The 19,255-nt window shown below is 44.3% G+C and overlaps 1 protein-coding gene across 4 annotated transcripts in view; it reads right to left on the bottom strand.

Annotated features, from left to right (window-relative positions):
- Nucleotides 1-19,255, bottom strand: part of mob2a (MOB kinase activator 2a) — a 63,849-nt gene that overhangs the window by 13,378 nt on the left and 31,216 nt on the right. Inside the window, exon 1 of one of the 4 annotated variants that reach the window (XM_038706605.1) lies at nucleotides 4,652-4,857. The exons of the other annotated variants lie outside the window; for them this stretch is intronic. Within the exon in view, the coding sequence (XP_038562533.1) occupies nucleotides 4,652-4,767 (116 nt within the window). The 5' untranslated portion in view covers nucleotides 4,768-4,857. Of the gene's footprint in view, nucleotides 1-4,651; nucleotides 4,858-19,255 lie in introns of those variants that run through there. 4 annotated transcript variants of the gene reach the window in all.

The following is a 19,255-nucleotide window of genomic DNA, read 5'->3' as shown; positions in this document are numbered from 1 at the left end:
CCTCCCCGACCCCAGCCGTTTTCACTCACTACCTTCTACCTCCTGTACACCACCACCAGTACCACTGAGACCTGTGACTTCATGAAGACATTCTCTCACTCACACACACGCCTCTCGCTGTAGCCCCCTTCTCCCTTTTCATGGCCAACCCAGCTGGTCACAACAGCTGCGTCACGAGCCTGATCCCACCAGAGACCCCGAGAAAATCCAAAAGAAGTGAGCCCTGTCTGCTCAGACAGAGTGTGTTTGTGCAAGCACGTGTCTATCCAGCAAGTTCCTTGTGTGTGCATGCACGGTTCAGTCTTGATTTAAGTGGGTCAAACATACATCTCTTTGGCCTCACACTGGTGCATATGTCAGCTGCTGTATGTGAGCTGACTGAATACTGACTACACTTGGTTTTAAAATAAACTTTGTGTATAGAGGAGCAGCCCTCAGGCAGGTACACCGCAAGCCTGTCTCATTACTAGAACCTGGTTCCAATTAATCCTGGACTCACTCTGGGCCACAAGGGCTACGCAGGATAATTAGCTTAAATGCTTTCTCTAAAACACACAACACAATTTGCTACAAAAGAAGAGCTCTCCTTCCCTCTATGCCGACTGCTTTTTTCATACTTCATTATCATCTCTACACCAAAACATGTATCAATCAGCACTGATGCTCATGCTACGCCTTGGATTTTGTGTTTTGATTGGTGCTCTCGGTGACTGAATACAATGTAACCTCTGAAACCCATTTAACAAAACCTGTGTAATGACTTTCCCCTTAAGCCAGCAAATCCTGCGAAACCCGATATTGCACAACCGGTGCTTGAATTGGCCTTCTGCATAGCAGAGGAATCTAACCATTAGCATATGGATGCAGTTAATGTGATCTACGATGGTGAACAGCACATGCAACCATCCAACACTGACAACAAATAAGTCTACCATCTTCTCCAAGACAGCTGCTGCTTATAGAGATCGCAGAGATTTGCTTTGAGTACTGCAAATGTAAACTATTTAGAGAGAGAAATACAGAGAACAAGATCTCTAAACTACAGGACAATTTTGTTATCTCTTTGGCACAAAAAGACACATGCCAAGGTGCAAAAGATGTATGTTTCTCTTGTCACCACCTTGCCCTAATACAGTGCTGTTTATTGGAAAACATGTCTATGACAAGGACATGAGAGATAACAACTAGCACAGATGTCTTCTACCCAGGAACACCAGAGAAATCTTACACTAATTGACCTGACCTTCAAACAAACACCTGATAGGTCAGAGTAAGAATCAATCAAATGACAGGAAGTTTCATCCTCCTTTGTTAGATGTTTGACAACCCACAAAAAACACAAAAAAACCCCAATGCAATAAAACATCAATAGCAACAGGATATCGCTCCAATCTCAGCTGATAAAGACTAGAGCTGAGTGAATGAATTCTGCCATTCTGTAAAAAGAGCAGCTTCAGTCAGCAGGATAACTTTTCTCCAAGCCTGGCGTCCTGATCTATTTCTAGATTCAAATTGAATAGACTCAATGGCTCTTTTCTCTGAAAAACCACAGACTGGGGAGAGCAGGCGGTCTGAGCGCACCAAAGCTAAACCACAGCAGCCACTATAGGGCTAAAAAGAGACAGAGTTAAGGGTGGACTAAACCAGACGTTCAGACTTGCGTCTTAAGTCGACATAGGAACTGCTCTATCGAAGTTGCTCCTGAAGTTTCTGTGTAGCACTGACAAATACGTGTCCATTTTGGTGAAGAGATGAGTAGGAATCAAAAACAAAGAAGGCACAGCTGCCACCACTTCATCGGCAGTATCACCGGGGGCGTCAGCAGCACTGTAAATGAGTATTGTAGCCAGGGTGCAGGCCGCGCGCACACACACACACACACAAGCTTCCAGCTTAGTATTGGCTACCTCCTCTTCCCCTTGTCATCCTGTGCTAAATCCCATTCAGTGGCTCTCACGCCTGCAGAGTATGTAAGGACCCCCTGCCAGCACAATAATGGAGCCTGATCAACATCACAACACACACGTGTGACAGGAAAGGGGGGTTTGGGTTGAGATAAGACTAGGGCTGGGCAGTATCGGTATAATGAGGTATAAAGATATATAAAATTAGACAATACCGTTTATACCGATATAGTTTGATGTTGAGTTAATTATTATGTTTCCGTAAAGTCCTGCCAGAGTTTGCTCCCACCCCTCCCTCTGTGTCTGCACGCAGCCAAGTACTCACAAACTCTCAACAAAATGGAGGGGGAAGACAGAGCTGGTCGACACTGCTGAAGACCTGGCTTTAAAAAGAAAAACAACGGTTCAGCCACACATACACACTTTACTTACTAACTAGCGGTACCACGCTAGCTACCACGTTGGATTTGTTTTGATAGGCTACATCGTCAACTCCTCAACATGCAGCGCAGCTGCTGCTGTGAATAGAATTGCGGGAGGAAAAGTCAAAACGACAAGTTCTTCTTTTCTTTGGCGACTTTATACAACGTAGCTTACTACTGATGGAGAAAATCACCGGAGCAGACTTACAGGGAGAGAGAGAGTGTGAAAGAAGCAGGGCAAGCTGACGTGTTTGCAGCAGAGGTAGGTTAGGTCTGTGAGTGTGTACACTTAGCAGAAAGTACCGATATATAATTTATACCGGTAGTCAGCCTAACAGTACCAGGATATGACTTTTTGGTCCATATCGCCCAGCCCTAACTGTAACGTTGTTGGAAGGTTAGCTTGGACATCGATACGGCACGACAGTCCTTCCGAATGGGTACTGTATCAAATATTGAAACAAAGGGCTAATGCGTGTGTGTGTGTGACTGTGTTTGTATGTGAGGGGGGATTTTTTCCCCACGCCTTTCAAGCAGCCAATATGAGCAAGAAATTCTGGAAATAGGGTTCAGGATTAAACAAGGCTACGGGGACTGGACTGTTTAAAACTATCTGAGCTATCTTCCAATATTCATACCTCTATTCAAGCCAAGGGTATTCAACCATTCACTGGAGGTGGGAACTAGTCAAAAGTGGAGCTATAAACAGGTCTACGGCACCATAAAACCCAAAACTATGCATCCTTGTTAACTTTGATGAAGTGTTTTTTGTTCAGTTTTTCCTCAAGACGTCACATTTGTGGAAACCCCCTGAGCACTTAAAGGTGAATGTTTCCTGTAAAGCAGCTAACTTCTTAAGTAAGGCGGTTGAGTTCCCAGTAAAACAGGAGCAGCAGAACTTGTCTCTGCCTGTCACAAGTTTTGCAACAGACAACAATATACTGTACAATAACACTCTCTGCTGCGTCCATTACATTGCTGTTAAGAGATCCTAAGATGGGGGTGTTTGCCTCACTATCTCCAAATCTTCACAGATGATGACAAAAGATTTTGAGGCATGTGCCCTTTGGGCTGTTGCTTGAAATCACACCTGTCCTCTGACTTGAAAAGTAAGAGGAAACTTCAGCAAAGCATTAACAGGACGATCTGTCCCCTGAAGGAACACACGCATCATTACTAAATGTCTTCTTCACACACACACACACACACACACACAGAGGATAAAATAAATAAATAAAATACATGTAAACTGGGTTAATGTTTGCAACGGCTGTGACATAGGTATTTGTTTCTTGAATTGCATTCATTCTCCACTGGGATTGATCATGACTGGGGTAGTTGTGTCACTCTGTTTGACACACAAACACACTTAACACTCCTATTTGGGTCATGCATTCTTTAAGTCTTATGTCTGCTCAGTCACATTATGGCCTTTAGCTGCCTGCTAAAGATAATTTATACAGCAACTTTTACGTGATACATAGAGGTCAAAATGCTTTCCATTAAGAGGAAACAACCTGAAACTATATGTTAATAGTAAAAACAGTAAAATGTCAATAAGATGCATGATCTTACTCAGTTATAGTCCTAAAATATGTTTAATCTATTCAGTCCAATTTTCAGTTTATACTGTAGCCTACAGTGCAATTGGGAAGCTCTTGAATAGGATTCAATTAGGATTAAAAGGCCTGCTATACTCAACCCCCCACCCCTTTAACCCCCTTTATCAATTTTTATAGTACACATTATATTTTATTTAAGTTCTGTGATTTCAAATAATTTCGTTGTCTATGCTAAAACGTTTACAGGCGGTGTGAATGATTTATTAGACTGGATGACTAGACTGTGTCACATTTCTCTTGCTCTTGTTGAGTGTTGTTAGTGGGAGCTGCAGGAAGAAGAGTGAGGCGTTCAGGCTACAGGTCGCCCGCATAACCACCGGCTGCTAAATTACTGCGACCCCGGAACCAGAGGGTCCCAATACTTCTGTAACTGCTGCCTACAGTAGACAATTACCCTACTTATCTTTTCTAGAGGCACAGTAAAACAGGTTAAAGAACAAGCAACTGGCTTGCTGTTAGTTTCAGACGACATGCGGGACGTGAACACACCGTGGTTTTACGTTTTCAAGTTATAATCGCAGTTAGAGTCACTGTTACGTCTGTAACATTGTAATAAAGCAGCTAAAGGAGAAATACGGAATATTTACTTTCAAGCACCAGTATACGACATGCTGACAAAAGTAAAAATGTCACTTTTACAGTACAGACTCGACTCCGAGGTCTTTAGCAGACCACCACTTTAAAATGAGCACGGCGTTTTTACCTTAGTACTTTTCCGACTGCCTGAAGCACCATTTTGCAACTTAGTCCGTTTTTGGAGTTTCTCTGAGAGTGCATGTCCGTCTTATCTCCAGAAAAGGAGCAATAATCTCTGACCATAGCTTAAAACATGAAGATGTGATGTCAGAATATCTTCCTTCTATCAGTAGTAAGTCCGACTCACACAGGCATTTGATCTCTCTGAAATTTACACACACAGTGAGAAGAACAACTTTGGCAGGAGTTCACACAAGGCCCGCCTTCTCTGGCCCGTGTCGTCCAATCAGAGAAGAGAAGTGGGGTTCGGTGGGCGGACTGTGGTGACGTCAAAGTCTGTCCATGTGGACGTGGTTCGTGCAGCTCCCATAAAGTGTAGTTACACTGAAGCAACAGGTTGCCAGCTAGTAACTGCGGACTACAATGAAATAAAAAGGTGCTGCTGCTGTAATAAAACTTTACATAAGCGTGACCTTTTTAAGAACAATACAGTACAAATATAAGCAAATATTCCTGGCAGCCCAGAGAATAAGTAGTAATACATTATTCATAACATGTCAGCCTTTAAGTCATCAGCAACATAGCTTTGAGTGGGTTTGCTTCAGGGAGGAAATGAATGGTGAATATCTGCGACTCATGAGAAAATTACAACTTGTGTTATGGAACAACCATTCCCTCACCCTTCTTCCCTCTAATTATGTCTCAACAAAGGTCCCCCTCTTATTCTCCCTTCTACTACTCTCTTCATACAATTCTCCTTCCTCTCCTGGTTTTGTTTTTACTTGCCTCTCCCTCTGGTCTCCCCTTCTCTGTTTTTCCTGCAGGGGCGGCAGATGTGAGAAATGCTGGACCAGCTGGCTGCTGCAGCGCTGACACACACAGACACACACTAATCTAGAGATCTGCGGAGCCATGTGCCCTCTTTGTGTTTTGGTGGCTTTGTGAGGAAGATAAGAGATTCTGAGGATGTTATACGTGAGGACTGTGTGTATGTACGGGAGTGTGTAATTTGTGTGGCATCTGCAGACATGCCAGTGTAGCATGTTTACTGTTGGACCCTCTTGTTTATGTTTAAAAAGAAATGATCCAACAGTCAAAATCGACAGATGATCTTGCTGGCGCCTCTCTGCACCCTCATGCTGCATAACTGACTGTCTTCCTGCTTACCACAGTAGGGGTGCGCACCGGGCTGGGTTTTAGAGGGGAGGAGTTGGGCGAGTTAGGGGCCCAGTGAGCTGTTCCTGCTGTGGAAGCAGCGGTGAGAAGCGGGGGCCGGGAGGGAGGGGGGGAGAGAGAGAGAGAGCGAGAGAGACCAGAACAGGGCGCTGACTCTTCCCCTGGAGCTAAATGTAGCATTCAGTCTGCCTGGCCTGGCCATAAAGAATAGGGAGAAATGTGTGAAGAGAGGGAGGGGCGGGGAATATGTATGACTTTAATCAGAGACTGTGTAAGCAGGTAAGTGGCTGAGCCGGTAAAGGGACCCATAACCAGGTGTGAGAGTGGTTTGTGGTGGGGGCAGGGGTTGTTGTCTAGAGCGGAGTAGAAAAAGGCAATACTTGATACTAACTAAACTGTGTCCGCGTCTGGCCTCACCTGGTCAACTTTGTAATTATGTTAACTTATTTTCTGATCGGAAAGTTTCTGATTTAAATGAAACCTTTTTGACCATTTTATTTTGACAAAGTTCTTGTAAGAGAACTTTTTGTTAAATAAATAAAAAAAATGGTTTTGTAGATATTTGTTTACAATTCTTAATGTAAGGTCTCTAACAAAAACACATTTTGGGGTCTATACTCAGGTATCATCCTGGCGCTAGTAAAACAATACCCTGCACTATATAAAGCATAATATATCATACATAAAGAGATATGATATGCTACAGCGCACAATTGCCGTTATAGTTGATACATGAAGAACTCACGTGCTACTCGTGACCGGCCAAGAGAAAGCAGTTTGTTGCTGTAATGGAAACCCCGTGCTCAGGGAACTTTCCATTCATTTACTTCTAACTATTGGTTCCGTGCGGTCACTTAAAATAGAAGACATCCATTCAAGATCACTGAGGCTTGGCCTGGGCCTCTACATTCACTGCCGAGTTACCGTGGACAAAGTGCTTTAATGAATCAGGAATGAAAGATAAAGAGCAGGTGGCTTCAGATTCAAAGTGGCCTTTTCTTTGGTTAAACAGGTAATATGTAGTCACACCTGTATTCCGTCGCGTTATGCGAGCTGCAGGCTAACAGAGTAGGTGGAGGCAGGGATGGCTGACGTGGATGGAAACAAGCGGCGGCATTCCATCGTCTGGCGGACAGAGGTTTACTCTTTCTTCACCGCTAACGTCACAGTCACATTTCCTTTCCACTATGCAGACATAGACATGGCATCACTCATCTGCCACCTGCTCTCACCAAACCAGATGTTGCCGCAAAAAGCACTGATCACGGGCACTACGTAAACCCAGCCTTTCCCTGAGAGCACTACGTAGAGAAGGATATGTACTAAAATGAATGAGTGGCACAGTTAGAGTTAAAACAACAGGCTTCTGATTACATACTTATTTGTTTGTGGGAGAGGCCTACTTGGGGTTACAGTAAAAACAGTTACATAAGAACTTTTGGGAAGAACTTGCAATGCATAAAAACATCACTTTTCAGATTAGATTAACATAAAACACCATGTACATCTAGAGCCAGTTTTAGCCTGACTTTTATCAGTAATAACAAGCTGCTCCCTGTAATCTCATCAAAGGACAACCACCCTTGACATATAGACAGTAAAGACCCAGATTTAATTACAAAACACATCACACGATTAAAAAGGAGGGGAGTAGAAGAACGAAAGGCAACTTCTGGAAACACTCTGATGTCACTGGCCTTGTAAGTGGGTGGATGTGTAAAGCCTTAAGCTGATGAGTGAAGAAACAACAATGAACATGAAAACCACAGCAATAACTTAGGGTTAAAAAAAGACCAAAGAAGAGATGAATTCAAATCATTACAGCGTTGACGTTATGGCGCAGCAGCTGCAAGAGGCGGTCCTATGTTGAAGGAAGTATGTCACACCGGTGTGTTAAAATCTCAAAACAGCAAGTTTTAACCATCTAGTGATACAGGAAATAGACACTGAACTTCTAAGGCTACAACAAAACCCACATGACAAGCTGTCCAAAATGAGTAGGACATTGTGGGCAAAGCGCCTACAGCGCTCCGCTGAGAGAGATGGATGGCTGGCCCAACAGGTTGGGTCTGAAAGTCAGCGGACATTCCACTTTTTTGAGACAAAGAAAACACTGACTCCAGGCCAGTAGTAAATGAGTCACAACCGCAGCAGATGCGCCTTGGGGCCTGGCAATAGCTCAGTCCCGGCCCTCCTGATGTATACTTTCAGCCAATCGTAGCTGGGCTCAAAATGACAGACGGGTCAGGCGCCCAATCGTGTTAAAACCGAAATGAATAAATAAAAATCAGAGCAGCTCCAAGTTGCTCTGTAAGACCTTCAGTTGGCGATGCGTTCTGGTTGTGTGGGAGTGGTGTAGTATGTTTAGGTAAGGTCTTAGCCAGTGAAAACAGTGCCGACTGAAGGTCTTTAGAGCCAGGGGCTTTTCTATAGGCCCGGATAAAGGTCAACAGGGCCAGGAGACACTCCGCACACTGAACTCAGCGACCCGTCCTGTTACACAAACCTCCTCAATTAGACAAAAAGAGTGCTGTTTCAGCTTCCACAGCTGGAAAGTACAGTACCTGCCAGCCACACTCTCCTTCTAAAAAAAAAATTAAAGAACTGATCGTAGAAATGGCAAACTAGCCAATTTATTTCCTCTTTACCCTCCATTCCTACAAACAGGACTGTGTGCGCTGCATCAAATACAGAGAATGTGTATGATGCGTCTGTAGAGTGTATATCTGTGCATGTGCAAACAAAACCTGCGCCACAATAGGCACCATCACACTTGGCAAAGCAGTAGGAATTTACCTCCGTCTTTAATGGCTGTGAACCTTTCCACTTTTTTATCATAAAGGTGCTCATGCCTCCTTTCTACAGGGGCCATAAACACAATGCTATTATCATTGCTGTCATATCTTTGTTGATGAGACATAATACATGGCATTTTAGACATCATATCAATATGTCAAGTCATTTAAAAAGATGCGCCGGATATCACCAGTTCTTGAATGTCAGCTTTTCTTTTACTTATTCTCTCCTTTCCGACTTTCAAAAAAGTCTTGAAGTCCTCTTTCTCGCTTACCTCCCTGGCTTCTTGAGTCTATTGCTCTGCATTCCTGTAGGGGAAGGGCTGCATGCAAAGACATGCCATCGCTGACACAGCCTGGCTAAACAAAGGAGAGAAGAGCAACATGAACAGTGAACTAAAAGGAGGTCAAGAGCAAGAGATCTAAGAAGCAAAGCTCTCAGTTTGATTCGACTTGGCTTTTCTCGTTTGACAGGTAGATGTGTGCACTTTATGAGCAAACATATTGGGGTTCAACTTCATGCTCGATTTAACAGCAGCAATGGCACAAAGGAGAAATACATGACTGCCTAATTACCGCTGCTTTCATAATCCAATTATGAGTCAGGTTAGTTTGGAAATGTTGAACTGCATACTATCTGGCACTGGAATGATTTCAAAAAGGAAGTTTGCAAAGAAGAGACAGAAGCCAAGTATGTTTGAAAGACAGGAGGCCATGTTCTGACTGGTTTATGAGAGGACAGGAGTTGAGGAATACCAGACTCGTGTCCAGACGTTTATAAATCACCATCTCCATGGATACTGCTTAGATTAACCACGATCATATCGGCAGGAAGAGGCCAGAATGGAATATGAAGAGGAGAGAGGAATGAAATGGGAGAGGGCAATGGACGAGGAAGGAAGGAAATGAGAAAGAGGGAGTAGTTGAGGGCAGTTAAGCGAGTGGGGTAAAGTGCAAAACAGGACAGAAAAAGAATGAGAGAAGTTTGGATTAGAAGAGAGGAGTGAAAGAGTTTGGCTCAGTGTGGGAGGTTGTCACAGCACGCCCTGGCCGCTGCACTCCTCCTCCCCACATTCCTTAGCAGGGGAGAGTCTCTATCCGTCCCATACTTCACCACCTGGGAAGCCAAACACCTGTCTGTCAAGTGTAAGAGCGAGCGTGCACACACATACACACACCAGGCGTGTACCTGTGAGATGCAAGGTCAGCTAAGATATGACAAGTCAATAAACTGACACAGGCGGAGAGGTTACGGATTAGCAATCAAGGTGGAAGAGAGACCGGTGAGGTAGCAGACCTCTGGAATAACCTGTGACATGTTGCTGCATCACAAGTGTTCACACTGCACGGCCAGAGTGTGACTCTGTAGTCAGGCCTGCAGGTAAAAGGGAAATGGTAATGAGACTTTCTGTCTTGCTAATGGGCTGCAGGTCTGTGGCGGAGTCACTCCATCACTACCATGAGATTAATCACAAAACACAAGGGGCTGAGGCGCATAGACAGTGTGGGAAAGTGGGTGTACTGTGCACTCATAATGACTTAGAATAGTCACTGCCAGGTTGCAAGAGGGTTCAAAATAATGTGAGTACCGCTAATAAGAGTTAATTCTCGACTTTGGAAGTAGGATTAGAGAAAACAATCTCACCGAACGGTCCATTTAGTAGCAGTCCTGGAGCTTCTGATCATATCACATGATCTTTATCATCAACAGGTGGAGTTTGCCCAGTTATCATGGAACTGTAGATGTTAAAATTTCCTTTTTTTCCCCAAAGGACTTTAAGGACTTTTCTTCGACGTTGGCTAAAAAGCAATGTTCAAACCACATATAGACTTTACTTGGGCTGGGCGCCCAGGTATATTAACGGCCACCCAGGTATACTTTGCTCGCCCAATTTAGCATTTTACTGAGAAACATAGAGAGAATTGTTATCTATTACGTTACAAGAAGCGGACATGGTGGATATCTTACAAGCACGGAAGAGGTAAAGCCACAGTGAACACACTAGTGCAGATGTCACTTGCTATCACGTTGTATTCGCGGGTGAAAAAATCCAGAAGACGAGTTTGATGTCTTTTGAGCAACTTTATAAAGCGTACGGCTGATGGAGAAAGTCAACAGAGCAGACACATACATGGAGAGAGGGACAGAAAGAGGCGGGGAAAGCCGATGTGTTTGCTGCAGAGGTGCAGGTGTGTGAGTGGGAAAAGAGAACTACTGTAAAACAGACGATTCAAGTGGTGAGCAAACACTAAAATAAGTTGGAGAAAAATGGTGAAATAAGTAATAAGCTACTAGAAATCAAAAATATACCCTGCTAACACCAACTTCATACGTCAATTTGCAACCAGTGGAGTTGTCCGCCGCTGGTCACTAGAAAAAAAATGCAGGTTTAAGGGGCATGGGCTTCACTTTCCAGACCCAAAGGTTCCCACTAATTTCAAACTGATAGCTGTCATGATATGTGAGTTAATATACATGCACATTAAGTGAGGTGCATGTGTGTTATGCCTTGTGCTGGAGGAAATGGAAAAGACCCCCCTCCCTCCACCCCAAGGTTACACATCTTCCCAGAACTCTAATAAACGAAAAGAATGTGCGTTCTCCTGGGAAGAATATGATAACCTTGGCACAACACACACAGTACACTTGCTGATGTCCCAACTGCAGATTAAATTCTGAACATTTCTGAACCAAACCAAAACATTACCTACAGATTACAGCTCCAATGTAACACAACAGTGTGCAGGGTGGTTTGGCTTGTGAGAAAGAACATTCTTTTATACACAAGTGCACACACACACACACACACACACACACACACCCACCCACCCCACCTAAGGTGAGAGAGCAACACTGCCACCGTCTGGCACAAAATGTAGATGTGTAGGTAACTGAAGTCAACCTGGAGGCAATCTAACTGTTTTTTAGAGGCAATAAGAGCTCCTTTTTGCATTTCAGTACAAAGAAGGCTGAGAGAAGGCGACATCACCTCGAACAGTACCCACCCTTGGAAAAAGACCTCTCACTGCAGACACTGTCTGAAACTTACACAACCTCACAGCTAGACTGAGTTTTCCATCCCACTTTTCCATTCCAGGTTTTATAATAAGGGTGTGGACGCTCTGTGTGTGTGTGTGTGTGTGTGTGTGTGTGAGTGAGTGCGTACGCTTTCAGTGTCACTTAAAACCGAACCAGCACTGTACTGACGCTACAGATGCCAGCATCCTTTGAAGACTGAGATTTCAGAAAGTCACTTTCCACTGGTGGCGTGTCTGAGCAAAGAACACAAGAGAAAGACGAGAGTAAAAATAAATGAAAATATACAAGGGGGAATAGTTTCGCAATTATTCAGTGAAACCACAAAATAAGGAGGGGTGAAGTTTGGGGGCAAGAAGATGGGAGGAGCATAAGAGGCAGTCTGTGTGTGTAAGAGCAGTAGAGAATAAGGTGGGGGGCTGGATAGAGGAGAAAGACCATCGTGGAATACATGGACAGATTGAGGAAGAGAAGAGGAGGTGGCGGGAAAAGGTTTGGGGTAGCGCCCATGTTTGCACAAGGTGTGTGTGTGTGGAGTATGACGGGGTAGGCCATGGGGCTTAAGGGTGAACAGAGCTCTCTTTTCATGGTCCTCAGAAGAAAAGAAAAACAATAAAACCAGAGAGCAATGCCAGCATGGATTTCCAGGTCTGTCTGAGGGGAAGAAGCCCTTTGTTACAGCAGCAGAGAGGGGATTCAGAGAGTATACAACACACTTGCACCGTCTCGGACAAGCCAGAAGGTGGAGCTCAAAATCAGACTCATCTAACACAGTACTGCAGGACAGGTGACAGTACAGTAAAGCTGCAAATTCCACTAAGGGCTCTTGAGATGGGACAGAACCAAAGCACGCAAAGACAGCACTGTAGGGGCTGTTGGTGAGTCTTACACGCAAATGATGCAGAGAGAGAGAGAAGGCTGTGGGGTTCATGCAACACAAGTTTTGGCTGTCTTTCCGTTTTCTGCTCCAAGGCCCGCGCATGCCCGCCCTGATCAAGCCCATTAACTCCTAAGTGACAGCATTTAGTCACATTCTTCCCAACGAGGGGAATGTGGTCGTATAGCCTTCCCAGAACAGACAAACACATACATGTAAAGAACGTTCATTTAACATGTAAATCTAAGTTTGATGGTCTGACAAACCAGATTGTAGCACGGTGGGGAATGAGAGACTGATTGACAGTGACTGTGTCCACATGCCCTACATATCACTGACACCACCAGAGCGTGGTCAATGAAAACGAGGCAACTGCTGGTATGTGAAAAATGTTTAGAATCGTTATTACATAAAAGAGGTGGGTATGGCACACCCTGAATCTAAATCAAAGAAGCCATCATGTCGGCAGAAATAGTAATGATTTATATCCAGCTGATAAGATCGACACGCTGCCTGAAGAGCACAAGCCAAATCACATTAGTCTACTTCTTAACACACTAATCTGTTTCTAGGTATGTTACATAACTGCAGTGCAAGTCCACATTCCCTCTGCCCCTGAGAGACAAACAATAACAAAACAGAGACAAGAGGTGAAAGGAGAGGTTTGGTGTGTGTGAGTGTGGGGGGGGGGGGGGGGGGTGTCCCCTTTTCCCAGGTGAAAGGTCTTCATTTCCTGCAGCACAGGACAGCACAACTCCATCTGACTGTCTGCCATCTGAGCGAACAGCAGTGTTGGGGTTTGATTTGTTATTTCGCCCCATCCAATCACCCGTTTGCTCTTTAACTCTGAGAATATGGAGCTAACTAACTGACGAACAGTAACCAAGTTGTACAGATCTATTGTGCCTTTTAGGATCTTAGGCTGCTGCATTATTGTAACAATTTGCATAACATTCGCCAAGACTTACCAATAATATTTATATGCATCCAATAAAAGCTATCTTTAGTAAAGTTAGTATCGATTTTGTTCATTTGTCACTACAATCTCTATTTGACACTTTTATTACAAATCAATTTTCAGGTACTGGGGAGGAGAACTATTCCTTCAACCTCTAGTCGGCTCAGAGGTGTTCAAAGTACCTAAGTGTGTGTGTGAGTGAGTGTAAGAGAGAGACACTGACATTTCTTGAAAAACTAGTTGAGTCTACAAAGCTGAAAAGTTCTAGTCATAAATAACAAATAGGTATTTTACATGAAAATGATCTTTAGTGAAATATGCAGTTAAAATTTTTATTAAAATGACAGGTGTGCCCCATTGATATCAATGAGAGCAGACTAAACAGCAGAAACTCCTGTCTGTACAATGCAGTTGTTCTCTTTCTCCTTTTCATTCCCCCTTACAGAAGCAAAAACCAAAGTTCAAGCCCCCCAAATGAGCAAAAGTGGATTCCATCCATATTATTTTTTGGATGAAACTAAAAATGTATTCCTCATCCAAATACCAGTCCACAGTCCATTCTGTCCTTCAAATGGTGATGACTCAGGGACATGAGTACAACAAGCAAAAACACAAAAAACATCCTACAAAAGTCAAGAAAAACACTCCAAGTGTGTTAATTTATCCACAACTCAAGCAAAAAAAAGAAAAGAAAAGAAAATTCCCCTTGATGACTGGACGAGGTCTCGCCACCATCTGACAGCAGAGGAAACTCTGGTCCATTGTGTGAGTTTGATTAAACAGTGGGAGTGGATGAAGTAGTAGGAAGTGGTCTCACCCAGGATCGGGCAAAGAGGTGAATGACTCGTTTCGCTATCAGAATGTGATCCATTCGGTCGGTAACATTTGAAAAGGCTACACTAGCTGCACGTCCCCATTTAAAGCTAGCGGAGCGCTAAACAAGAAGTTGGCCTGCTCGGCCGGCAAAGGTCAACACAGTGGACGCTGTAGCGCTACTGCCGACTAGTGTTTGGGGGTGTAATTGTAATGACGCAGGTACGCACGTAGACCCTACGCAGGAGTATGGTGTGTGTGTACGCGCATGTGCGCGTGTGTGTGTGTGTGTGTCAAGAAGTGTCCCCTGTCCTGCCAAGAGGGGAAGTGTGATCTCTCCGAAGAAGATACTTGGAAGGAAGACAGTCATGATTTAACCACCAGCACCGCCCCTAATGGACATCCACCCATAACGACAATACTGCCACCAAACTACAGTAGCTCCAGAACAAGAGGCAGTAATGGTTAGCAGTGACAACACACACGGGCTGTGGTGAACTTTTTTTTTTGTTTCTTTTTTTTTTTTTTAAACAGAAGATGTGCTCTGCCCAACTACTTGTTTTCCGGCAATTAGCTATGATAGCAGAGGGGTGTCAGTATCAGTCTCTGGGGGCTAATCGGGGGGGGGCACATACTGCGTACGTGTATGGCAAAGGCAGAGCGGTGTTATTAAGTAAGACATGACAATATCACGTGCTTCTGAGTAGTGACCACAACAGAGGAGAGGAAGGGCGGCGTGCTAGGGATGGGGGAAGCTCAGAGACAAAGAGAAAAGGGCAGCAAATGTCACGGAAATTCCTGGACAAAGCCGCACATGTTTTGCGCCTTGAGGGCATTGCTGAGATGACAGTGAAACCACAGCGAGGCCCTGCCCTTTGTCAGAAGACTGGCAGGGAGGAAACACTGCTGTGTCCTGCTGAAAGGGAAAAGATGCACAAACACGTGTGCACGATCCTACAGCGTCACACAAACATTAACACAAGGGAAACTATTGTCTATAAACAGACTGACTTTTTATGTGCTCCCCCCCATTTTTTTTTTTTTAAAACATCCTCACCAACAAATAAGGTACCAAAACAAGAAGCATGCCTGTTGTCTACAGATGGTGCATCAATGACCGAGGGAAGGAAGTGGGCGGAGGCAGCTGCTGCCGGTGACAGAATGGGAAAATAAAAAGACCAACGGATGGAAAGGAGACACATGAGAGGTCAAATCAATAGATGTCCTTGGAGCAGCGAGAACAGGGATATGTGCGCCCCTCCACTGCAGCTGACGAGTGCCGGCGTTCACATCCTATGGTGAAGGATGAGCTGTGGTGAGAACAATATATTCTGAAGCTTTTATGTGAAGATGAGATCAGCAGCTCTTAACACTATGAAGTTAAATGTGTGTGCGTCTGTCTCCTCGCCAAGGGGATTCAGGTGTAAACAAGTCTCTGATTGGCTGGAGGGCAACTGGCTCCCCACCTGGGGAGAGATGAGCTTATGCAGTGACATCATCTCTCCTAGAGGGGGGATGGGAGGGCTGCTAGCGCAGTGTGCAACACACATCTGTCTGCAACACAAAAGACTTAAACAACAGTAAAAAATTCTGCAACTAAAGCCCATAACACGCTGGCAGACATCAAAAGAGGTCCAGCAATACTAAAGGGTATTTAAGGTTAGTCTTTGTTTGGCTCGCAGCCTCCGATCTGTACGTGAACATAATAAATGTTACAAACGTCACCGCAGAACATGCTGGAGTCAGCACTCCGCAGCCTCCCTGCTTGCTCCGGAGCAGCTTCTTCGCCACAGCTACTCTGATTAAGTATAGTCTCAAGGAGCGAGTTCAATGTGTGTGTGCGTGTGTCATGAATCTGGACATGATGTAGGTGTGATCCAGCTGTGCTTTCAAAGTGCGAAATATGACAATCTGTACAGAATGAAATAGCATTTCTGGAGGCCACTTAAAACTTTCCATGTCTTCCCCCCGCCCCCCATCTCCCTCTCCGCCATGTCATAAGGCAGCTAATTGAAACAAATGTGGGGGCAAAGCTGCGATTGGCGCTGCAGCACAGAGGCAATTACACAGCAATGCAGGCAAGTAAGTGTGTGTGTGTGTGTGTGTGTGTGTGTGTGTGTGTGTGTGTGTGTTTTAGTTTGAGACCGAAAGTGAATAAGGAAGGTTTAAATATTCCCCACCGCCTTCTCTGTTCAATTAGGCTGCACCAGACCTCCCCTCCCTCTCACTCTCGCCCGGGACAAACTCAATAAACAGGAAGTGAGGCGCCTAGGCATTTCCTGTCTCCCTTCCAATGGGCCTCTTGTTCCCAGAGGCAGCACAGAGAGGCCATGAGCTGCTACGGCTGATTTCCCTGCCACCTTTAAAGCCCACACAAAGCCCCCATACCCTTTGTTTTAGTACTGGTTTGGTCTAACCGTTTCCCTGCCACTCGACCAACCTGCAAACTGAGCTAATGACATACTGACATAATGAAGCATAATGAGTATTTCCATGCCTACAGGGCACCTGCTGCCACACACAGACAACTTTTACCCTGCTACTCTACACCTAACTTTGGTAGCACTGAGAAGGTGTTTTAAACATGTTATACATGCTCCGGTTCCCTTTTCTGAATTTGTTTACCGTCTTTTTGTTTTATACTTATGTTAGCTTAGAGTTAAGTTGCTTCAGTAACAAAGGCGCTGCCAAGAGGCCTACTGCTTGTTTATTTAAGCGTGTGCGTGACTGCGTGTGTGCGCTGCTGACTGTGTGGATCTAAATGCGGAGGTGAGGTTAGTGCAAGGCTATCTCTTTCTCCCTCTCCTGAGCCAGCAGGACCAGGCTGCTCCTGAACAAACACACACACACACACACACACACACACCCCCACCACAGTGTCTGTGTTACGCAACTGTACCCATGTGATGTGTGAGATGTGCCCTCCGCAGTGACTGGAGGGCAGGTGAAAATAGAGAAGGACAGTCATTCAGGTCAAGACTGCACCGACAAGCCAGCATCCCTCAATAAAGTGTCTACTGTAACACACGATCAGAAGATCAAGTAAACGCGGACACCTCGGGCAGGGTTTTTCTGTTCTCCATTATGATCATCTGCAGACAGAAGACTGTAGGACTCTTTCAAGCTCAGAAAGCAGAGGAAAAGGCAGATCTCATTTATGGGTGCCCTCCACAGCCCGATGTCAGAAGAAATTCTTGGGAACTAGGGGAGGAAATCCAAAGAGAAAAGGTCCAAACCAAACAGGTTTTTTACAAATTTAAACCACATTTTTCTGACCTGTGCTCATCTGAGTGCAGCCATTATCTTGACGATAAGTAATAGGGAGTGTCATAATCATAATCATACTGGTTGATTTTTGACCGCATGCCTAATTTAGTGGAGTTTGGGTGGAGTAGTGTTAATGATAAACAAAAACTGGGTTAGGGGGGGACAACAGAAAGTAGAGCCGATTATACAGAATCGAAATTCAGCAAACATGAAATTCGAATTTCAAGTCATTTTATAGAAACAGATTTTTAACAGACCATCAAACCATCATTAAAAATGAAGTGGTTTCTTTTGCTGTTTAGTTATACGTCTCAGTGTTTTTCTCCAGCCAGAATGACAAAACATATTACACTGCAACAGCCACAGGAAATAATGCCTTTCCTCCTTCCTAATGATTTAATGAGATTTCTATGTGCTCTCACAGCTACAGCGGTCCAAATCTTTCACTAAACTTTTGTCACAGACTGGAGCATTTCAGCTCGATTCAATTCAGCCCCATCTGAGTGACGGGCAGCCACCCGAGGTGGGAGTCTGCTGGGCTGAGGGGAAGTAGTGCTGGGATTTGTTGGTGGAGAATGTCCTTGTTGAGCTGCACGTCTCTGCTCTGTGGAAGCAGCCAGGCCCGCCAAAGTTAGCCTAATGAGAGACACATGGAAAACAGTACGGCCTGCTCTGCTAATATACCACGCACAGTATGATGATGCACTCAGAACTATTATTCCGCACCACACATTATAAAATTTACAAGCTGATCCACTGAGAGCAAACACACATGGGCCTTTGTCATGGGAGGGAGCCTCCAGGTCTGAGAGCGCCAACTAACACGTCCAAGCACATCAAATGGGTACAGGAACATTAAACCTCATATCTGATAGGAACATCGGATTTCCTGTTTCATGCTACAATTGTGTATGGAGAAATGATGGCCGCAACGACAAACATTTGATGATATTGCAAGGGGAGGAAAAACAGGAAAGGGACAACACTGACTAAAGCTGAATGAGAACTTGACCAAAGACTCAACCCCAACTGCGGTAGTTGCCTCAGGACTGTTGTGTTGGAGGAGACCCCAGAAAACTGATCCAATGAGTTTGAGAGCGAATGAGAGAATGTGTTCACACGTGACAATGTACATATGTAGAGATCACAGTGTGGGGGATCCTAAGATAACTTTCAATGGTGTCACTAGGCTGACTTCCCAAAACCAAAAAAGGTCAAAATGCAAAGCTTGGCTACTTTGTTTCAGCTACACTTTCATGAACACAAAACTATTCAGAACCTAAGTCACCATGAATGAGAAGACTTTTCCCTGCTTTCTTGTGAACACATTAGTGCTGATGATTGAAAAATATGATTAGTAAATCTTTTTTCAGTCCTTTTTCCTCAAAAAAATACATATTTTAATAGAACAATTACACTGTGCTGATTTGTTTGTGATTCAAATGAATTAAATCAAACATTTATTGACGACATATTCAACATTTGTTAAAGGAACATTATATTGTGATAATTATCATTATTGTTTTATTGCCCAGACTTAGTTGAGACTCCAGAGCAGTGTCTCAATTCGCGCTTTTATGTACTTGAACTTGCTAATTTGAGTGCACAAGTACATTCACACCAAGTATGGCAAAATGCAGTGCACTACGCCAGACACTTCTCACCCTCAATGGTTACCATCTTGGCTA

The sequence above is a fragment of the Micropterus salmoides genome, unplaced genomic scaffold, assembly GCF_014851395.1.
Source record: "Micropterus salmoides isolate LMB-PRFRI ecotype aquatic unplaced genomic scaffold, ASM1485139v1 Ms_hic_scaffold_8, whole genome shotgun sequence".
NCBI classification, from domain to species: domain Eukaryota; kingdom Metazoa; phylum Chordata; class Actinopteri; order Centrarchiformes; family Centrarchidae; genus Micropterus; species Micropterus salmoides.
Note: the sequence above shows the minus strand (reverse complement) of the source record. Positions and strands in the feature narration are given on the sequence as shown.